This window comes from Lupinus angustifolius, chromosome LG04, assembly GCF_001865875.1.
Source record: "Lupinus angustifolius cultivar Tanjil chromosome LG04, LupAngTanjil_v1.0, whole genome shotgun sequence".
In the NCBI taxonomy this organism is placed as follows: domain Eukaryota; kingdom Viridiplantae; phylum Streptophyta; class Magnoliopsida; order Fabales; family Fabaceae; genus Lupinus; species Lupinus angustifolius.
In genome coordinates this window covers 23,838,494-23,859,707 of record NC_032012.1, presented here as the reverse complement: position 1 = coordinate 23,859,707, position 21,214 = coordinate 23,838,494, and the positions used below count along the sequence as shown (strand labels likewise).

At 33.6% G+C, this 21,214-nt stretch overlaps 3 protein-coding genes across 4 annotated transcripts in view; 2 read left to right on the top strand and 1 right to left on the bottom strand.

The window, feature by feature from the left end:
• Positions 1-300, top strand: part of LOC109344747 — a 768-nt gene extending 468 nt beyond the window's left edge. The window contains exon 2 of the mRNA XM_019583501.1: positions 3-300. Coding sequence (XP_019439046.1) covers positions 3-300 — 298 coding nt within the window. The remainder of the gene's footprint in view (positions 1-2) is intronic.
• LOC109346380 (repressor of RNA polymerase III transcription MAF1 homolog) lies at positions 5,207-8,394 on the top strand. Of its 2 annotated transcripts, none has more exons than XM_019585906.1 (11): positions 5,207-5,402; positions 5,606-5,660; positions 5,750-5,820; positions 5,931-5,980; positions 6,128-6,201; positions 6,288-6,350; positions 6,692-6,779; positions 7,507-7,569; positions 7,645-7,724; positions 7,823-7,894; positions 7,989-8,394. In XM_019585906.1, exons 2-11 carry the CDS (start codon positions 5,629-5,631, stop codon positions 8,068-8,070), a joined length of 675 nt encoding a protein of 224 aa, XP_019441451.1. In that variant the 5' UTR covers positions 5,207-5,402; positions 5,606-5,628; the 3' UTR covers positions 8,071-8,394. The 2 variants fall into 2 exon arrangements, with proteins under 2 accessions (XP_019441451.1, XP_019441450.1); XM_019585905.1 differs by having other exon boundaries at positions 5,208-5,402; positions 5,593-5,660.
• On the bottom strand, positions 13,578-14,376 carry LOC109344886. The gene has a single exon (XM_019583612.1). It carries the CDS (start codon positions 14,242-14,244, stop codon positions 13,711-13,713), a length of 534 nt encoding a protein of 177 aa, XP_019439157.1. The 5' UTR covers positions 14,245-14,376; the 3' UTR covers positions 13,578-13,710.

Below are 21,214 nucleotides of genomic sequence, written 5' to 3'. Positions count from 1 at the left end.
AGGGCCCTCACAAACCAGATGAAAAGCTGTGGTGAGGAGATAAGGGAACAACTGATAGTGGAGAAGGTCTTAAGAACCTTGGTATCCAAGTTTGACCATGTGGTAGTGGCAATAGAAGAGTCAAAAGATCTTGAGCAATTCAAGATTGATGAATTGCAAAGTTCCTTGGAAGCTCATGAGCAGAGAATCAAGGAGAGGATTCAAGACAGAGGTGAACAACGACCTCAAGCTCTACAAGCATACTCCTACAAGAGACATTCAAGCCAAGAAATTTCAGCAAGAAAGGAAAGGGCAGAATGAAGACTGATAAAGGAAGGGGTAATGAGAAATCAGGACAAGAACTAAGCTCCAATTTCTCTAAGGATCAAGCAAACAAAAAGCACAAGAAGAAGTTTGACAAAAGCAAGATCCAATGCTACAACTGCAAGAACCATGGGCACTTTGCCTCTGAATGCAGATTCAAGCATGAGAATAGTGGGACAGCAGAAGCAAGGCTAGCTCATGAAGATGAGTCTGATGAAGAACAAGTTCTCCTCATGGTCACATCTGAAAAGGATCAAATCAATAGTGATTGTTGGTACCTAGATACAGGCTGCTCCAATCACATGACAAGACACAAAGAATGGTTTACAAACCTTGATGAATCTGCCAAAGGCAAAGTCAAGTTTGCAGATCATAGTTCTATTGAGTCCGAAGAAATTGGAGACATCTCAATTCAAAGGAAGGATGGAACTCACTCAAGCATCCAGAATGTGCTCTATGTGCCCAAGATGAAGAGTAATCTCCTGAGCATGGGGCAATTGCTTGAAAGAGGATACACCATGTCAATGATGAACAAAATCCTGAAGGTTTTTGATGCTGAAAACAATCTAATCCTTAAGGTACCTCTATCAAGCAATAGGACATTCAAGATTGGGATTCAAGTTGGTAGTCATAACTGCTTCATGTCAAAATTATCTCAAGACAGTTGGGTATGGCACAAGAGGTATGCACACTTAAACTTTAAGAGCCTTGAATCATTGAGCATAGCTGAAATTGTGAATGGCCTACCTACAATCAGTATTCCTGGTGGGTTATGTGGAGAATGCCTAGCAAGCAAACAGACCAGAGCAACATACACCACTCACATTCCATCTAAGACCAAAAGAACACTTATTGGTTTACTCTGATGTGTGTGGTCCATTTGAAGAAAACTCACTAGGAGACAACAGATTCTTTGTAAGCTTCATTGATGACTACACAAGGAAGGTTTGGGTGTATCTAATCAAGAGGAAGAATGATGTGTTCACTACCTTTACCAATTTCAAGAATTTGGCTGAAAGGCAGAGTGGGCAGAAACTGCAGACTCTAAGAACTGATGGAGGTGGGGAGTACAACTCAAAAGAATGGACAGATTTGTGCATCAAAGAAGGATTAATTCATGAGGTGATAGCTCCATACACTCCACAACATAATGGCACTGCAAAAAGACTAAACAGAGCACTCCTGAACATGGCAAGAAACATGATCAAAACAAAGAATCTACCAAAGAAATTCTGGGGTGAAGCAATCTCTACTGCAACCTACATATTGAATAGATCCCCTACAAAGAGGCTAAAGGAAATCACACCTGAAGAAGCTTGGTCAGGTTTGAATCCAAATGTAAGCCATCTAAGGATTTTTGGCTCAATTTGCTACAAGCATGTCCCTGATCAACTAAGGAAGAAACTTGATGATAGAGGTGTAAAGATGATCCTAATTGGTTTCCACTCAACAGGAGCATATAAGGTCTATGATCCTTCAACACAAAAGATAATGTTCAGCAGAGATGTTAGATTTGATGAGTCACAAGCATGGGATTGGGGTCAGAACTCTGAAGTGAAAAAGCAAACACTAGTACAGCTAGAAGAAGACAACACAACAGAACTACAACCATGTATAGAACAACAAATCACAGAACAATCTACTGATAGAAGAAGACCTTCCAGAACAAGACAAGCACCACAGAGATTAAGTGATTATGAAGTCTTCCCAGATTCAAACATTACTACAGAAGGAGATCTTGTACACATAGCCCTATTAGCTGAAATGGAACCAGTGAGCTTTGATGAGGCAGTAAAAGAATCTCACTGGATTGAAGCCATGAAGGAAGAACTCAGATCAATTGAAAGAAACCAGACCTGGGAACTCACTTAACTACCACCAAACAAGAGATAGCAATTTCTATTAAATGGGTCTACAAATTAAAAGTGAATCCAAAAGGTGAGGTGACCAAATACAAAGCTAGATTTGTGGCAAAAGGGTTCCTGCATAAACAAGGACTGAATTATGAGGAAGTGTTTGCTCCAGTGGCAAGAATAGAAACCAGAAGGCTAGTTGTATCACTAGCAAGCTATCACAATTGGCCAATCCATCAAATGTATGTTAAATCTGCTTTTCTGAATGGACCTTTAGTAGAAGAGGTCTATGTAACTCAACCATCAGGCTTCATAATAGCAGGAAAGGAAGGTCAAGTCTACAAACTGCATAAGGCACTCTATGGCTTGAAGCAGGCTCCAAGGGCCTGGAATAAAAGAGTTAATGGATTCCTTGCACAGCTTGGTTTTTACAAGTGCACTGCTGAATATGGAATCTATGTAAGAGGGTCAGAAATTGACAACTTGCTGATAGTTTGTCTATATGTAGATGACTTGCTGGTGACAGGCAAAGAAATCAAAGAAATTCGTGCATTCAAAGATGATATGAAAGCTGAATTTGACATGAGTGATCTAGGCAACCTATCATACTTCCTTGGCATACAGTTCACAGAGACAGGAAATGGTTTTTTCATGCACCAAAGCAAGTATGCTCTTGATGTATTGGAAAGGTTTCAGATGGAAAAGTGCAACTCAGTCTCTACACCAGTGGAAACTGGAAGCTCTAGTAGCACAACTGATGCAGATCAAGCAGTGGATCATACACTCTTTAGGCAAATGATAGGATGCTTGAGGTATGTATGTAATACAATGCCTGATATAGCTTATGGTGTGGGTGTAGTGAGCAGATTTATGCAAACACCAAAGAAAATTCATCTCCTTGCTGCAAAACGACTCCTCAGGTACATAAAAGGAACAATTGGGTATGGCTTGTTGCTTCCAAATCAAACTTGCAGCAAAACAATCACACACATCATGATTGGGTATAGTGATGCAGATTGGTGTGGTGATAAGGAAGATAGAAAGAGCACATCAGGCTATGTGTTCATGCTTGGTGATGCTCCAATATCATGGTGTTCCAAGAAGCAAACTGTAGTTGCCTTGTCTTCCTGTGAAGCAGATAGAATATATCTCTGCGTGTATGGTTGCTCAACAATCAGTATGGCTGCTCAACAATCAGTATGGTTGGAAATCCTGCTCACTGAACTGAAACTAAGAAAGGAAGGAGAAAGCATGCTGTTAATGGTTGACAATAAGTCAGCCATAAACTTAGCAAAGAATCCGGTTGCACATGGAAGGAGCAAGCACATTGAGACACGTTTTCACTACCTAAGAGATCTAGTGAATCAGGAGAGGCTCAAGCTAAAATTCAGCAATTCTGAAAATCAAATTGCTGATATTTTTACCAAACCATTGAAGAAAGGGAGGTTTGAAGAACTAAGGCACAAACTTGGAATTGTATGCTTGGATGAAAAGAACAAGAACCAAATTAAGGGGTAGTATTGAAGAATTGAATTAAGGGGTAGTGTTAGAGTTAATTCTACTTCTTAAAGGGTTAGTTTGTGTTAGTTAGGAACTTCTAATTTTAGAAAGTTCAGTTAGTTGGTAGTTGGTGTAATGTTACTATAAATAGAATGTGTAATTTCCTTGATTACATAATGAATGAATATACATTGCAATTACTCTCTTCTTCTTAACATTTCTTTTAATCCTTTCCTCATTCAATTTCTCCTCCTCTGTTCTTCAACTTCTTCTTACTGCAAATCTTCTTTCTATCACCAAGTTCATATTCTTTCAAGTATACCAACAAGGCTTTTATGATTGGAAATTCAACATACATATGTATATTTGTATGCAAATTATATATTGTCTACTTTGTATGAATTGTTTAAAATTTGGTATATATTTTTTGTAGTTTCATTTAGGGTGACCTCTATATTTAGACCGACAAAACATCATATTTCATGTCATATCTGAAATGGCTATGCACATGCCTGTCCTAATTTAAGTTGGCATTGCATGGGCACAAACAAGACCATCCTAATTGTCAATACTAGTAGTCATGCATATCAAAAAGGACTAATTATTTATCCGTATAGTGATGAAATATCCGTAAAAAATTATCTTATTGTATAGTCACATAATTTTCACTCGATAATTTTATCTAGCTAAAGTCATTGTAGTCTAGCATTTGACTATTACATCAACAATGCGTTTAATCAAGTTATATATAGTATAATAGAGTTATTGCGACATATAACTCAATTTCTAGAAAGAACTTTCGACAATATTTGCTTTGAGTTAGGTCAAAAATACCTAATTTGCTAACTTATATTCTGACTTTTATAGTGAAAATATAGTTTGAAGTTGCGATTTGAATCCAAGATCTCCCATTAAAAGTAAGATGTGATGACCATCAAGCAAGTTAATAAATATCCTATTTTTCCATTAAAGATATTACAATATTTTATTTTTTTTGGAACCAAAATCTTTCCCACTTGAATAAAAAAGGAAAACCAATAATATGTTTACTTTTTATCAAATATATATGAGCATCTTCATAATATAATAATCATGGGTTTCAATAATAATACGAAACATATATTAACAATATAAATATCTAATCGATAATATCATTTTTTTCTAACCAAAAATATTAATATTTTCATTCCAGATAATGTTTAGTTAGAAGTGAAAAGTAACTTATGAAAACAAACTCTCATAATAAAAACAAAAAAATAAAGATTTTGGGTTACCAAGGTGTGAAATGGTGGTGAAACTCAAGGTCATAGGTTTTTTAATTTAATGAGAACAAGTTGAGAGAAAATGAAAATGCAGGAAAAATAGATAAAGGATATTAAAGACTTTTAAATTATATGTATTCCAAAATTAAATTTAGCACCACTCATTTAAAAAAAAGGTCAAAAAATAAATGGCCATTTATTGTAAAGTGGTTAAATTGGGCCTTCACTTCCTTGGCCCATGAACAATAGTTTCGGACAATAAATGCGCTGTCATGTCTATCTCTCTTACATATCCAATCCCAATCATTCACGGTTCTCTCTCACCCACCTGTCTCAAAATTAAACTCGAATATTCGAATTTCACCGCTTCGAATTCTCTTCTTTTATTCCCAAACTTTCAAACCCTAACTCTTCAATTTTGGAAGCTGATCTATCCAAAGCGTATCAACACCTTGCAATCTCCGTCCTTCTTTGTTCATATTTGGTACATCAATTGTTTTTTTCTGTTTTCGTTTCTGCTTAGATTTCTTTCATTTTGACGTATGCACTTCCAGATCTAGATTTTTACGGGTTGATTTGGTTTCATTACTTGTTTTATGTACTATTTGATGCATTTATAGTGCTTTACGTGATTAATGTTTTTAATCTACGTATTTTTTAATTTATAATTGAAGCTGCAATTATTAGGAATCACCGGAAAACAATTCATAATGAAGTTCCTCGATTCTGCTCCGTTGGACCGGTGATTGTAACTTTCATATGAGTTTGAGTTTGTTTATGAGATTTTATTGCATAACTTTTGTGTAAAATAGTTTGGTAAATCCTTTTCAGGCTTAACGATTTCCTGAATAATTTGAATCTGGGAGAGCGTACTATCAAAGGATGCCTTGAAGCTTATAGCTGTAAGAATAGTGACTTCAACATATTTGTTTTTTGATTTAGTTGGAGAAGAAATTTCAGATTTTGTTTTTCTCCTTTTTTATTTATATTTTATACTTTTATTTTTTTATAGGCAAACATGCTGCAGAGGATAAAAAGCTGTCTATCAGTTTGAACAACGAGGTGCACATGTTATATCTCTTAATTCAGCATATTTTTTGCATGTCATGTGTGAAAAATTAGAGATCGTTTATTTATGTTGTTTTAAAGTATTTTTAATGCTTCTTGTCTTGTCTTGTCAATTAATTATTTGAACTTCTTCAATTGCAGATTATTGATTATCTTGGGAAATCATCTGACGGTGATTCTTCATCACCAGATGAAATCTTAATAGCCAGATCCAGGTGGCCTTTACTATCCAGATAGGTTTAGGAAAGTGAATATTATCAATGAATTTTATTTTATAGCTTTTATTATATGTTCATTCCAGCCGAAGGACGTTGATATACCTGGTTCTTACCCTCTATCACATGTATCCAGATTACGACTTCAGGTACCTAAGTATCTTATGATGTATCCGTGATGCTTCTATGTTGTATACAGAATAGAAAGGAGGATTATGGGTAATGCTACTGTCAGCTTATTTGGCGACATGGCAACCCACTATATAATCCTCTTTTATTGCATTGGAAGTGTTGTCAAAAGGCTTGACAGGCAGTTCAAAAGCTGTTGCTCTCAGGAGCTGAGAGTTCAAGTCTCTCCATTTCCCAATTCATATTCTGGCCATTTATGTATTTGGTCCTTTTTTTTTTACCAAAACTTATATGTTTTATTAATGTCTCTACTGTTGCATTTAGTTTTCCTATGATGCCATACATCTGTGATGGTTTTTAGTGCAGTTAAAGCTCACCAGTTTTTCACAGAGGAATCATGGGACAGTTTTAAGCAGATTTTTTATAGCTACATGCTTGAAGCCTCAAAGGTACTACTGTTGATACTGTTAATGTCTTGTTTGCAGAAATTACTTTTATGTTTGCCCTAATGTATTTGGTATGCAGAAATTTTAGTTGTCTCAGCATCATTGATGTCTAGATAGAAGATGCTTGGGTATAAAATGTGGGTGTTTGCCATTTTAGATTCGCATATCTGGTTTGTCACTTGACCTCTAAGATCCCTCTACATGTGTGGGGACCTTATTTTGGTGCACCTAAATAGTCAGTCATGCAAATCTGAACTTATAAAATTACTTTATCAAAATAATGAACTAATAAGTAGTTCTATCTACATGACAATCTCAATTAGCATACATGCAGTTTAGCATTTTTAAATACATGTGAATTATACATTATATGGTTATTTGATGACAATAACGATAAGTCGGTAACAACATATTAATAATAAAGACAGTCGACTTTACCAAATTTGTCATTGATCTATTTAATTATTTTTAATCAATTTGTAAATTAATGAGGAGTAAATGGAAATTCATAAAAAAAAAATCCAAACCCATCCTCAGACATCAGATATCTATGGTCTGTCTTATTTAATTTTCACAGGGATGAGAATTCCGAGGGGTTTTCTGCATAGCTCATTCTAAATGTGATTCTTCTGTTGGTGCTAAAATTGCAGTTATCGGCATTTCATAATAATGATTAGTTTTGCTGCTGCGATGTGCTTACAACTGGTTTTGGTTGACATGTCTACTGCAGGAATGGGATGAAACTGTTGGGGAGTGTTCTCTGCTTGACAACTTGCTCAAGGCCCTTGATGAGGTGAGTTCCTTTGTAAAAAGAATTGAAGTGATATCAAGGATGCATTTTTGTGAATTGTGGTACATTGTGATGCAGGTGGTGAACTTGGCGGATTGTGAAATTTATGGTTATGTCCCTGATTCCGAGGCAGATCCGTTATGGGAGAGAGGAGCCATGTAAAATTATTTACTGCATACTCTTGTAAAATACAACTTTCACCATCGTTTTGCCTCGTATAGATTATTCTATTAATTGTTTTTTATGTTTTCTCCAGATGGTCTTTCAATTTCTTTTTCTATAACAGAAAGCTTAAGCGAATTGTGACTTTTCGTTTCAGCTGTTTTAGGTGGGTTAAAGGTTTCATAATTTTCGTTTCGTTCTCTTGAACTATCTCTTATTTGCATCTATATTCATTCTTATCACAATGCTGTTTCTTGCAGTAACTTGATTGCTGATGGATTTCTTTCTGACGAAATGCACTATGAGGACGATGGAGAAATATTTGCTGACATGGATATGTGAGGCAAAGCTGCATCTATTATGTTAATATGTCAAGATTCTTGACCCCCATGTTCTGTAATATAGGATCGTTTACCATTAGTATTTCTGTAAAATAAAGTCTCTCGGGTGAGGTCTGTGTCATAGAGATGTTATATCTTCTTCCTGTATGCATATATAGCGGATTTAGTGTCTATATCTTAATGTATGCACATAGTAGATTTGGACTCTGTATCTTCCTTTGTGCAGATAACTAATCGTAGTAAGGACACCCGTAGTGTCAAGATAGCCAAGACTGCTTATTTGGAAATGAAACAATGATTGTTGGATATTTGATTATATTCCTCTGAAACTTCATTTTCCGTCAGATTCATATTTTGTTTTATGGCGGAAAGGGGGGATGAAATTTGAGGCACGCACAGATGAGTGTATCAACCAGGATTTGCTTTGATTTGAAGCATCTCTTGAGGCCTCAAGATGAGTATCATAGATATTGTGTAAAGCGTCCCGTGGTTATGTTTCATTTTTTAGTTGGGTAGAAAATCGGGAACTAAGTTATGCACTTCACATTTTATTTATATAACCTTTTTATTATAATTTGCAATCTGTACACGACTACTATTCCTGATTCCATAAGCTCTTGATGTGTAAAAAAGTGATGAAGAAAATGTATAATGTCACTTGCATATCTTAATGAAGGGAGCGTGTGGTGAAAAATGGAAAAATGCAAGTGATAGACGGGAAATGATGAAGTCCTCATTAATAAACGGTTGAAAATATTGTTTTCCAACACATGCATGGAGAAATATTTGTGTGAAGACATGTAGGTGTAGATTATACCAATAAAATATTCATACAACGACACTATTCATTTATATTATTTACAATTTATTTATATTATTTTTTGAAGAGTTAATGTTGATTAAATATGAATGGTGGATGATATTGTGATAGAGTTAGTTTGTAGCTTCTAGATATAGCAAGTGGTTAAAAGTTAGTTAATGTTGTTATAGAAAGTAGTATATTAGCTTGTGATAGTTTGAAGTATATGCATATTCATTCATTCAAAATTCTCTTAATTTTCTATCTCATTCTTCTTTACTTTCCTTCTTCTCTCTTACTCAATTCTCCAACATTTGGCATCAAGAGCCTTGAAAAGATCAACAAAGCTTTCCGCTGCAAGAAGAAAATGGCACAAACACAGGGAATTATATCACAACTCTCCCTGTGTTAGATGGCAAAAACTGGAGCAGATGGTGCATACAAATGAAGGCAATACTTGGCTATCAAGATGTGGCTGACATCGTGGAAGAGGGGCTGCCAACCTTGGAAGAAGGAGCCACCGAAGCTCAAAGGAATGCACACAAACAGAATAAGAAACGAGACTGCAACACAATATGTCTCCTCCATCAAGTTGTAGACAATGCTCATTTTGAAAAGATTGCAGGATTTGCAACAACAAAGGAAGCATGGGATGTGCTAGAAAAGCACTATGTAGGCGCAGCTCAGCTAAAGAAATTTCGTCTACAAACCTTGAGAAGGCAGTATGAACTTATGCATATGGAAGAAGGTGAAGGAATTGCTGATTTTTTCACAAGATTGATCACACACATCAATGCTATGAAAGCATGTGGTGAAAAGATGGAGGATACAATCATTGTAGAAAAAGTGTTAAGATCAGTAACTCCAAGGTTTGATAATGTAGTGATAGCCATAGAAGAATCAGGAAGAGTGGAGAACATGAAGGTTGAGGAGCTTCAAGGATCACTTGAAGCTCATGAGCAGAGGCTTAATGAGAGGATAGCAGATAAATCCTCACATCAAGCTCTGTAGGTACAAACTACAAGAAAAGGAGCATTTCTTGCTAGGAACTCAACCAAGAATCAACAAAAGTATGGTGAACAGAAGAGCAACTCGAAAAATTATTATATGAACAAGGTTGAGCAACCAGAACAATAAAAAAGAAATGGCTACAAACAACTTAAAGGATTGAAGAAGAGGTTTGATAAGAAAAGGGTCAGATGCTTCAACTGTGACAAATTCGGGCACTACTCAAATGAGTGCCTAGCTCCTAGCAAGAACCAGAATCAGAGGAGGCAAGATTCAGAAGCACACCTTGCCAAAGAAGAGATTAATGAATCTGATGAGGAAGTTGTGCAGTTTATGATGACAACAGATTGCACAACAAGAAGAAGTGACACTTGGTACTTGGACTGTGGCTGCTCTAATCACATGACTGGACATAAAGAGTAGCTTGTGCATTTTGATCCAAGCAAGAGAAACAAGGTCAAATTTGCAAATAACAGAGTGGTGATCACTGAAGGAATGGGAGATATTCCTCTCAAATTGGAGAATGGCAAGAAAGCTTACATCACAGATGTGTTGCTTGTTCCTGAAATGAGGACAAACCTCATAAGTCTAGGACAACTGCATGAAAAAGGCTTCACTATGAGGCTAAACAATGGAGTTATGGAGGTCCTAGACAACATGAAAAGAAGAATGAGATAGAAGATTAAGAGATTTTGAATAAATGAATATGCATATACTTCAAACTATCACAAACTAATATACTACTTTCTATAACAAGATTAACTAACTTTTAACCACTTGCTATATCTAGAAGCTACAAACAAACTCAACTAACTCTAGTGATTATAATTATTAACACCCCTCTTAATCAAATAGTTACCCTTTTACAAGATATAGCAACAAAAACAACTACACAACCTTATCACCAAAGCTATGTACATTCAACATATCTCTAAACCTCTCAAACTTGTCAACCTTGAGAGCCTTTGTCAAAATATCAGCCTTTTGCAAATCTGTTGAACAATGTACCATCGTCTATGGCTGATACACTTGATGACAGAATTGAGGTATGAAGAGTTTGAGGACTTCGAGCTAAGGGTGGACAATCAATCAGCCATAAACTTAGCAAAGAATCATGTTAATCATGGAAGGAGTAAACACATTGAGACAAGGTTCCACTTTCTAAGAGATCAAGTTGGAAAGGGAAGGGTTAAGATGGTGCATTGTTCAAGAGATTTGCAAAAGGCTGATATTTTGACAAAGGCTCTCAAGGTTGACAAATTTAAGAGGTTTAGAGATATGTTGAATGTACATAGCTTTGGTGATAAGGTTGTGTAGTTGGTTTTGTTGCTATATCTTGTAAATGAGTAACTCTTTGATTAAGAGGGCATGTTAATAATTGTAATCACTAGAGTTAGTTGAGTTAGTTTGTAACTTCTAGATATAGCAAGTGGTTAAAAGTTAGCTAATCTTGTTATAGAAAGTAGTATATTAGCTTGTGATAGTTTGAAGTATATGCATATTCATTGATTCAAAATTCTCTTAATCTTCTATCTCATTCTTCTTCACTTTCCTTCTTCTCTCTTACTCAATTCTCCAACACTTGTATAATGAGTTGAATTCGGTGGTGGCTAATTAATGGCCATGATGTGCATGTGTTGATTTGTGCATGTGTTGATTTCAGATGGTGAGACAAGGGTGATATATTATTTCCCCCTTTTAACATGCACTTGAAGTAATTATTGAATTTGGTGGTTAATTCTATTACATATTGTTTGTCATTTTAGAAAATCAATATGAACAAACATAGAAGATGCATTTTTATGCACTTAGGGATTGACCACATGGCCACATTCAACAAAACTTTGTATCACTTTGGTTGTAACCTTGAGACATGGTTCTTCACATCTTCCACACGAGATTAGATTTTCAAATGCTTTAACAACCCAATAAAACATCTATTTTCAGGCAATTTGATGGAACTGGTGTTGGCCTAACAACATGGTGATGGACAATAATCATTGGAGCATTAATGATTCAGTTTGCTAGTTTAAGAATGATTTTTATTCCAATGAGCAGCATTACAAAGGGATGATACACTTCAAGGTTTATCCTCAAGTATTTCAATGGATGCCTCCATCAACAGGTTGGATAAAACTGCAGATAGACGGTTTTGTGCTAGATCTTCTACCATGAGTAGTGGTAGGGCATTGAGACATGAGCATGCTATCTTGATTGCAGCTTTTCTTGCAGCGAAGACAATGGTGATATGATTCTTGCGGAAGTGACAACCATAAAAAAGAGGATTTGATCTTGCTTGGTCAGAAGAGTCTCTAAAAACTTATGTGTGAACTAGATTGTTTAGAAGTTATGCATACACTGAACAATAGGAGCAAGGTAATAGAACATGGCAACAAATAGAACAACTGCTTTTACAGTGCTTCATTCAACTACTAATTGTATTTAATATGATATACCTTTTGTTCAGGTCCTAGGCGTTCTACAACTAGATTATAATGGCATGCAAATGATGCAATTGTTTCTCATTCTCCTTGTTTTTCCTTTTTTTAGTTTTCATCGTATACATAAAAAACAATATGATAAAAATTAAAAGTTTAAAAGTGACAATTAAAATCAGATGTGATAGATAATGACATGGTTGTTATTTTTATTTTCTTTGGTTTCTTTGATATTAATACACTTGATATCTTTTATTAACAACTAGTATTGGTGAGAGGCAAGTACCACAGCAACATAAACTTTATAATCAAAGTTTATGTGCATGGAGTCTTTCAAAGGAGTTCGGTCTAGTGGAAGCATGCAAGGTTTTAAGACTTGATAATGTGTATGGGGGTCCTTTATCCAATATGGTATGATTCTATGAACACTTAAAAGAGATATTTACATATTATCCATCAATAAAGTCATCAAGTGCAGACAACAGTTGAACCAAGTGTGCCCTATGAGGTGATATCAATAGAAGTTGTTTTTACTATTTAATATCAATTTAAAATAGCTAAATATTTAGAAATCCTCTCATCAATCATTTACTTTTAAATTATTTAAACCAATACATCAAGATCCATTAACGATAAAGTTTATGTACATTAAAGAATACTAGTCACAGGTTGATAGATGCATGCCAATGGCCTTTTTTTTTTTGCAAAGGGTGGTGGTCCTCTTCTAACTACGTTGTTTATTATTGAATTTTCTCACAACCGCCCACATACTTAATATGCTTACCTAACGTTCTATTATATTGCTAGCTAATTCGTCATTCATTTATTTTATAAGTTACAAATGGTTGAACAATTAGAGCATGTTCAAATTTCTAAAGTTTTTTTGTAGAGAAAAACAAAACAAAAATAAAATAAAAACCAACTATCTCCTTGTAAAAAAAGGAAAAGTATCTCACCATCTAAATCTCATCTTTTCGTTGCAGCTATAAAAATGGGAAAAAAAGTCAATATGAATCTATCCATCCAAATTTCACCACATTCAAACTTGTAATTTTCCATAAATAAATTTAACATGTAATAATTAATTTGATAACATACCAATCAGACTTATATGAATCTACTTTATCCCTCTTTAACTAAAATAAAGATCACATATCTCATTTTTAATGTCTTATTTGTATCTCAATCCAATTAAAAAGTGATAATTAAATATAAAAAATATAAATACACAGAATATTTTTTTTATATTACTTAATAAAACATGATTGACTTATTACATAGATACAGTTAACTAACCTATTTTTTTTTTCTAAGAACACATAACCTTTTCAGTTATGAAGATCAATAATTTAGTACACTAACTTATCTAACATTGAAGACTTGAATCCTCCCTATCTCACCTTGACCTAATAGGTTCCTCATTTATAGTCTCCAAAACGGGCTTCCTTGATCTACAATAACTTACCCTATTATGAAACCCTGTCTCCACCCCTTCAAAACTCAACCCTAATGTATTGTTATTGTTGTTGTTCTCTTGTGAACTCTCCTCCACTTGTTGCTGCTCTCCGCCACCGTTATCCGGTCCAACACGGGCCTTTGCAACAGTTATCCTCTTGGCCGCTGAATTAGCGGCCAAGAAGAAAACTGCCACGTCAGCCGCCGTGACGAGAGAGTTGACTCTCCTCATCGGAAAGAAAATATAAACGTTTCCAAATTCTAACACCTCATCGGCGCCAAGAGCAGGGAACCTTCGACCGATGTGAAGAGAACGAGAGTTTGCTAAGAAATAGTTTGGGTACTCTAACATGAGCTCAGCAGCTTTCACAATCTCCTTGAATTGTTTAACTTCACCCGTGGGGAAAATTACCCTTGCTGCTTTTGTGTTCTTCATCAACGGAAGTACGAAAGTGCATGAAAAGTAATTGCCCATTACGTAAAACTAGTAAAGATAGAAGATTTTTTGTGAGAAATAAAATGGGGTGTTGATTGATTAGGAAAAGGAAGAATAAATGGAACTTTGTAGATGTTTTGGTTTATGTGGGAGGATGTGAAGGTGCGTGTGTGTATATAAGTGATGAGAATTTTATTATGGGATTTAAGAATGTTTGATTAATGAATAGTAGAAAATTGAAGGTTCACGTGGTTGTGAATTAGTAGTGTCATGTGCGTGTGGAAGTGTGGGAATTGTTGACTATAGTGGTTGTGTGTGGAATGTGGATTGATGAGACTATTTGTTATAGAATGCGCGTTGGCTTGGGCTTTTTGAAAACTAGCTAGGTTGAAAATTGGAAGAAGGTGCAATTGCATTACTTAGTGATGTAGTTTTAGCACGTAGCACGCGGTTGAATATTCTCTTTCTGGATCTCAAGGATAAAAATTATTTGTCTCAAATGATATCCCAGTATCTCAAGTAATTAGAATGTTAATTTTTAAATTTAATAAAGCCCATTTTCTCATCATATTCTATTAGAGTCTACACACTAGAGAGGAGTTGGGTGATTGGGTCCATACTTCATAATGAGTGTGATACCAATAGATCATATAACATCTCAGTTCTGATGTGCCACCTCCCAAACCCATAAATATATTGAGCGTGTCACCCCAAGCTTAAATACTCATGTAGTATTTTATTCCCTCCAAAGGAGCCTTCTACGACTCGAACTCCTGACCTTAATGGTTGCATTAGTCGCTATCATTAAGCTAGACTACTACAGGGAGTATTTAAGTTACGGTGACATACTAAGTATATTCATGAGTCTGAGAGGTCGTATGTCAGGGCTGAGGTGTTACAATAAATACTCCATGAAGTATTTATCGCTGAGCTCAATTGTAAATATTGCAGGAAGAATTTAAGTTTAGGGTGATACGCTAGTATATTCATGAGTCGGAAGATCACATGTCAGAACTAGGTGTCACTTGAGTCTGTAAAATGAGAGAGCAGAAAATTTTGCCCATAATTGGAGGATTTGGTTTTTTGAGTTGACACATTACTCATGATTACTACTTCATTTCTTCCATCCTTTTATAGTTGTAGTTTTTTTTTAAAACTTTGTTATTTTAAATTTTCAATGTTTTTAGTTAAGAAATTATCAATTTTAATTTCATTTAATAATTATATTTTTATTTTTTACACCAACAATTAGTATATGTACCAACTAATTAATAAAATTGTTTTAGTCAAAATACTATAAAATAGAAATTTATTAATACTATAGTTTCTTAATCTGTGTGCTGGCCTACGTTAAAGACTTGAAATATAGTGTAAAATATATGGACTAGAGGTAGTAATGCGTTCTTAATTCTGGAAAATGTATTTGCACCTAACATTGACTTTTTTAATGAAAAGGAAATATAAAAAATACAAGGTTGAATATTTTCTTTTTATCTAAAAGAAATGTGCAAAAGTTACATGCAAAATAACTTTTTTATTATAAAAATATAATTCCTAACTAGTAAAAGGTAAGGAGTACCGCTATAACGGTGGATGTAAATATTATTTAACATATCCTCAAATCTATTACATATTTTAGATTATTTAAATGATATTAATAAGTACAAGCATGTAAGAGAGTCGGTAAGAGGTTTCTTAAGAAAATATAAAAATGTCCAATATGCCCCATTTAAAAAAATAATCTCGGTGTGACAAACACTTGTGACAGGCTAAAAACGAGATATAAAAATAAAATAATTGATTATATGGTTGTGAAAATAATATGTAACAACCAAGATATAATAACTACATAAATATTAGTCAAACCTCACAAGTTGCTTGATAAAGATGTGCCTAAGTAAAGAAATAAATAAAGGCAAAGCTAAATTTCACAGAATGTGTGATCCATAGATTTTTCTTCTTACTTTTTCCATAACATATTTTTCATGGTTGCTCAAACAAATAGGCTTTTGCTTGTATTATTTTTACACTCACGGTTTAAAATTTCTTCACCCATTAAGAGGTCTTTCCCTATTGCAGATCCTCTGGTTTTGAAGACGTTAATATACAATTAACCAGGACTCGTTATTTATGTAGTAGTTATGGTTAGTAAGTCAGCAACTGATTTTACTTCTCAGTGAACATCACCATCATAATTGATGGTTGACGATGGTCAACCCAAATTTGTTAACATTGGAAATCTAACTGATTCACACCTACCTCACTTATGCCGTTTTCTAATTTCTATACATCAAGAGTTAGTAAAATAATTTCATTTCATTTCTAAGTCAACCTTTTTAAAATACCTAATTCCTAGTGATATAAAAACGATACGGTGCGGGTTGGTTCGATCGGAAAACCAGCGAATTACACTTCTAACCGGTATGGTACGGATGTTAAAGTGGTTAAGTATTAAAAGCGGTCAAAACTGGTGAACTGACCGGAATTTGAATAAACCAGCCGATTTATACATATATATTTTTTTAAACTTAAAAACTCATTACACGATGACCATCTTTCAACTCTTCTTCAACACTTTAAGGCATATATAGATTACGCATTTTGGTTTTTAACATTGGTGTGTAATTTCAATGACATTTGTGTAATTTTGGAGTCAACTGTCTCAATGTAGGATTTGGAGTTATGAACTTGTGTCATTTATTTATATTTTGTATTTGTTAAGTGATACTTTTGGATTGATATATGTTTTGCAATTTAGACTTTGAATTTGCTAAAGACTTAAAGTTGTTTGTTTATATGAATTTTGAGTAGATTATGAGAATATGAATTATAAATTTGTGTATCTACCTCTTTGATTTTTTTGTTATAGGTTTATATATATATATATAAGTAGGTATGTCCAGTTTAACCGACATGCGATTTAATTACTGAACCACCAGTTAAACCACTATACGCTGTATCAGTACCCTAACCTATTTGATAACCGATACGGTTTTAACAACATTGCTAAGATGACATTTTATAATCTCAAACATGAAATGATAGCCGATTAAGGGAGTCATAATGGTCTGATGGTGTAGACGTAAGTTGTGGGTTCGAGTTTCACCATCAACAAAAAAAGAGTTATAAAATGTTTTGATGGTTAGGGTGAAGCTGGATGAAGATGAAGTCTCACATACAACAAAATATTAATATACTAATAATTGTCGATAAAAAAATTATAGGCAAACACTATGGTTAATGCACTAGATATTTCTTAATTTTTGCCATTACACAGTATTATATTATTATTATTTGCTCATGCTATTTCCTTGAGTTTATCTGACCAATCATTTTTTTTCTTTTCTTTTTTGGATTATAATGACTATCTATGTCGTATATTTGATATTTATTATTATTTGCTCATGCTGTTTCGTTGAGTTTATTTAACCAATCATTTTTCTTACTTTTTTGGATTATAAAATGCTATGTATGTGGTATATTTTATATTTCACTTGGTCTTTTTCATAACATCCATTTAGGCAGTTTCACATGAATTAAGAAAAATGATTAATACTGTTAATATTATTAAGAGATAAAAAATTTATACTAACAATTTATAAGTTTTATACAATGTTATTGTATCATTTACCACTTATAATTAATCTGTATCGACTTTTCGAAAAAACTATTCAAATGAATGATGTAGTGACTACATATAAATCATATAGATACTACACTATATTATTAACTTGTCAATATCTGGATATAATTTTTTAAAATTGTCAATTTCTTAATGGGACTAATTTATTTTCTATTTTCATAAAATTCATAAATGATTTTCTCTTTTCAGTGGATCTAATATAGGAATATTTTGGTAAAAAAAAAACAATTACATTATTCCCCTCTTTTGTAAAGTTATATTGATAGTAGTTTTAATTTATGATTATAGTTATAGCTATACTTTTTAATCTTTGCCATATACAACCATGCCTCTTAACCTGCTGTTTCTTTGATGCACTACGGGTATACTTTTCAAGTGGGCCTTGAAGTAATCTTTACAATTCTTAACAGTTAGCCCAGACTACCAAGGTTCATGTATGGTTTTTTCTGAAAGAAAAAACAACAAGCACCTAACCTTGCATGATGGGTCTAATAGTTCGATTTCAGTTGTTGGGTACATAAGAAATCAAACTGAAGAAAAGTGAATAATTAGTTTCAATTTATGTTGATTTTTATTGTAACTGAACTAACTAAACTGTCCATGAACAGTTTTGAATTAGATTGTTGATTTATCTTAATTAATAAAATATGTAAAATATTGTCACAGGTCTAACATATTGGCCATATATTATTCTTCCAAGACTTGTCTTTAATAAAATAGTGAATTACATTAACACTCCTCAGTTTTAACGAAATTACATAAACTATCTAGTACTTTTTTTTATACTTACACAACTCATAATTTTTATACTTTCATTACATTGATCACTCCTGTACAAAAAATAAGAGTAATTTTTTAAACAAAAAATATGATAAACGCAATTTAGTTAAACAAAACATGATATATTGTGGAGATAAGTCCAAATAATATTTGAGTCAATACCTTTTTATTATTTGTGATTCATTGCGATATAGTATAAGAGTGATTTAAACAATATCTATTTAGAATTTTTGATACATTTTGTAACAAAAAATAAATAAAGAGACATTGGTTTGTATATTATTTGAATTTGTCTTCACAATATATCATTTTTTGTTTAACTTAATTGTATTTACCACATTTTTTGTTTTTAAAAGATTACACTTATTTCTCATGCAGAGGTGATGAGTGTAATCAAAGTATAAAAATTAGTAGGCATAGAAAAGTGAGGAGTGATTTATATAATTTCACTAATACTCATGAGATGTCAGTATAATTAACGCTTAATAAAATGTTATAAAAACTTGTTTAATTGCATTTTGCTTATTTGACTATGTGAGAAAGAGGGAATCATATTATATCAAATACCCGTAATGGTTATTTGTTCATCTATTACGGTTGGGTTACTTATACTATGAAACAATGAAATGAAAATATTCCAAATCATATGTTAAAAACAGATACGATATTGATATAGTGATATAATGTTGCTAAATTTCTGAAATGATCAAAAGATATTTGGCTAGGGAATACTATACCAAAATCATATGTTAAAAAATAAACTCAATTAAACCATAATTTTTCAGTTTTGGTTTGCTTCAATGGAGAACCACTTGTCCATACCTTTAGACAGTTATACGTGTGCTCTTTGTACAGGAAAACCCCATTTTTACGGGAAAACAAACCGCACCTTGAGTGAGATAAACTTTGATGATTTTGAGCGAAGTGTGAGGCTGACAATAATGTGGGGAAGGGGTGAGAAAAGGGAAGAAGATGAAGAAGAAAATTTGAAAATAAAAGAATCGTAGAAGGCGATAAATAATAAAAATGATTTTTAGATAAAGTGTAAAAAACTTGAGTTGAAGGCCAAATCTAAATTCCCTTTCAATTTGTTAAGAGTGAGTGCAGAGGAAGAAGAAAATCAGAAGATCTTTACCATAACAGAGAGACACACTTATTTCCTACCTGATCCTAATCACAGAGTCTCTTAATTGCAACACCATTGCAATCTCACTCTCAGTTCCATTCCAATTCCCTAGGTCTTCTCTCTTCTTTTCAATTTTATATTTATCATGTGAATGTAGGATCATACAATACAATAATTGAATTGAAAAACAAAGTTAGATAACAGTATAACACCAATGATATACTAAGAATGAAACCTTACACTGTTTTGATTTTTAACCAACAATTCAGAGGATGCTTCACTTGCCTCTTGGAACATGGAAGCTAAAAACATTCCCTAATATCTCATTCGTTTTATTATTTTGTTACTAAAATGTTATCTCCTTTGACAGAACAAAGAAAATTACCTACGCAACGTGCAACATTTGAATATCTTAGAGGGGAGATTTTGGATGTATTTCCTGATTATAGGAAAGAATTGCTGTGTGATTTAGTATGTTTTTTAACTATGTTTCAGCGTTGAATTTAAGATTGGCTTTTCTATGGACCTGGTTAAGTTAAACCCATCTCTTGTAGATGCTTGGCTATGTTAGGTAACTGCATTTGGAAGAAAGGAGATTTATCTGCTGTAAATAACTCTCTCATTCTTGCATTAGACAAGGTTAGTGCGAATACTAGGTCTCCGCCATTTAAATTATATGACTGATGCTATAATTTGATTCTTTGTTTTGTGTGTATTTGATTTGAATCCGTAACTATTCTTGGGAAAACATTTGTTGATAGTAACTGTAATGTTGTTGCTTAGTGACTATGAATGGAGTCACGAGTTCAAATTCTGGAAACATACTCTTGGCTTGTGAGAGTAAGTTTGTGACCTACAATCCTCGCACCCAATAAGTGGGAGCTCCAAAAACAATAGTAGAAATCTCCTAAGTTTCAGTTTTATTTTGCGCTGGTTGAGATTCTGTACTATTGATAGATGAGTTATCATGCAGGTGTTGGTGTTTTTAAAAACTTTTAGAGAAACTTTACATTGAGCCTTTAATGGTTCATAAGAACCCTTTATCTAGGATCTTGACATTTATGACATTTACATGTTATAGTATAAGGTTAGAAAATACCTGGTTCCATTGCTATTTCTTTCTAGTGTTCTTCCCTGATGCTTTCTCTGATTGCCTTTTGGTTTCACCTCTCCTCCTTCCCTTTATGAGTTTCTTGATGATTAGAAACTCAGTTTCCTTCCTTCCACGCTATAACAATGCACTGGATTTTCTTTTATGCAAAACCAAGACCTTTCTCTTATTCTTGCTTTTTAGTTTCTCTCTTTCAGAATAGAGATGTATTCCTTATGTTCACAATAGAATTGCCACACACAAGTGTGTGATTTTAATGCATTAGTTGGGGAAGTTAACATATAGGAAACTTCCCATGAAGAGAGAGAGAGAGAGTTGACAAAACCCCCACTAATCTGATTATTTAATT

Bases quoted from the DNA above. Each gene is read 5' to 3' on its own strand.
- LOC109344886 (XM_019583612.1), bottom strand. From the start codon at position 14,244: ATGGGCAATTACTTTTCATGCACTTTCGTACTTCCGTTGATGAAGAAC.
- LOC109346380 (XM_019585906.1), top strand. From the start codon at position 5,629: ATGAAGTTCCTCGATTCTGCTCCGTTGGACCG. The intron at 5,981-6,127 runs GTGCACATGTTA...CTTCAATTGCAG, and splicing joins CTATCAGTTTGAACAACGAG to ATTATTGATTATCTTGGGAA. The intron at 7,895-7,988 runs GTGGGTTAAAGG...TGTTTCTTGCAG, and splicing joins TTTCGTTTCAGCTGTTTTAG to TAACTTGATTGCTGATGGAT.